This window comes from Nannochloropsis gaditana, assembly GCF_000240725.1.
Source record: "Nannochloropsis gaditana CCMP526 unplaced genomic scaffold scaffold602, whole genome shotgun sequence".
Taxonomy (NCBI): Eukaryota; class Eustigmatophyceae; order Eustigmatales; family Monodopsidaceae; genus Microchloropsis; species Microchloropsis gaditana.
In genome coordinates, this window is record NW_005803351.1 from 15,396 (window position 1) to 16,574 (window position 1,179).

At 58.1% G+C, this 1,179-nt stretch overlaps 1 protein-coding gene across 1 annotated transcript; it reads right to left on the bottom strand.

Moving 5' to 3' along the window:
* Positions 1-211: 211 nt before the first annotated feature.
* On the bottom strand, positions 212-698 carry NGA_0211900 (uncharacterized protein; the record flags this gene model as incomplete). The annotated part of the gene is made up of 2 exons (XM_005854162.1): positions 592-698; positions 212-402 (listed from the first exon to the last, which is right to left on the bottom strand). Coding segments are annotated over exons 1-2 (285 nt in total), but the record flags the coding sequence as incomplete, so codon positions are not given.
* Positions 699-1,179: the final 481 nt, after the last annotated feature.

Consider the following 1,179-nt stretch of genomic DNA (forward strand, 5'->3'; position numbering starts at 1 on the left):
GACCCCCTGCCCTCGGCCCATTTTTCCCTCCTATCTTCGTCCCTTCCTCACCCCCTTCCTTCCCAGACACCCTCACCAGAGCCGCGAATGCCTTCCCGAACAAAGTGCCCCTTCCCCCTCTCCGCCGTTTCCGAAGCCCCGGCGTCACACCCGAGGCGCCTACTCCTTCCCCTTCCAAACTGCTCAGGGAAGTCTCCGTCCCCACCTGCCCGGCCAGTCCCGAGGAGGATGGATGGTCTCGCGGTACTGTCGTACCCTCTCTCGGTTCCTCCCTCCCTTCCTTCCCGCCCTCTCTATCCAGGGCCCGCGCGGCCGCCTCAGCTAAAGAGGGATCTTGGAAAGTAATGCCGACTTGATAACATCGAGCGAGCCTCAATATCTCCACAGCAGCGTTAAAAACAACTTGTCGCAGAAAATCATGGAAAGGGAGCGGAGAAAGAGGGATACGATCAGCATTGCCCGATCTACGGATGCACGCCCCCCACGACGCGGGCTCTCGACGTGGAAGCCGAGCTTGCAATATGCGTCCATAAGCAATCTCTGCAAAACACTCCGTATCTCCTTCCCCGCCCCCTCCCTCGGCTTCCTTACTGTGCTCTTCCACCGATCCGTCGCCCGTTTTAAAGTCCTGAACCCTCCCAACGCTCTCCATCACCCGCTGATTGTGCCCGTGGACCGTGCCCATGATCCTTCTCAGAGCGTCCGCGTTTGGCTTTAGGCGCCTGGGGTGGTGGCGATGTGTGCACGGGCATGGCAATGTGTGTACGGGTATGAGTGTACGGGTATGAATGGGATTTACTGCGTCATCTGTTTCGCTGACTCCCCTTTTCGGACGTGTCATGATGGGCAGAAGCACACTATCCCCCCACTCTACCTGTCTGGCTCCTCTTCTGAATCAGGAACTTCCTGCTCATCTACCTCATTCTGGCTCCCTCGCTTGTTCAATTTCTTTTTCCCTCCCTGCTTTGAGTGCGTCTCCTCTGGCTGCTGCAATGGTTTAGAGGGTATTGGAGCCTCATGCCCATGTCCCCAAACCATCAGCCCCCCTTCCTCATTGCCGCTTGCCTCTCCATAACCTGCGGCACGTTTTACGTGTCGAAAATCGGTCACTCCTGTTGCTCCCGTGGCGATGGTGGGAGCCGTGCCAAGGACGCCGCTAAAATTGATGACCCGGGCGGC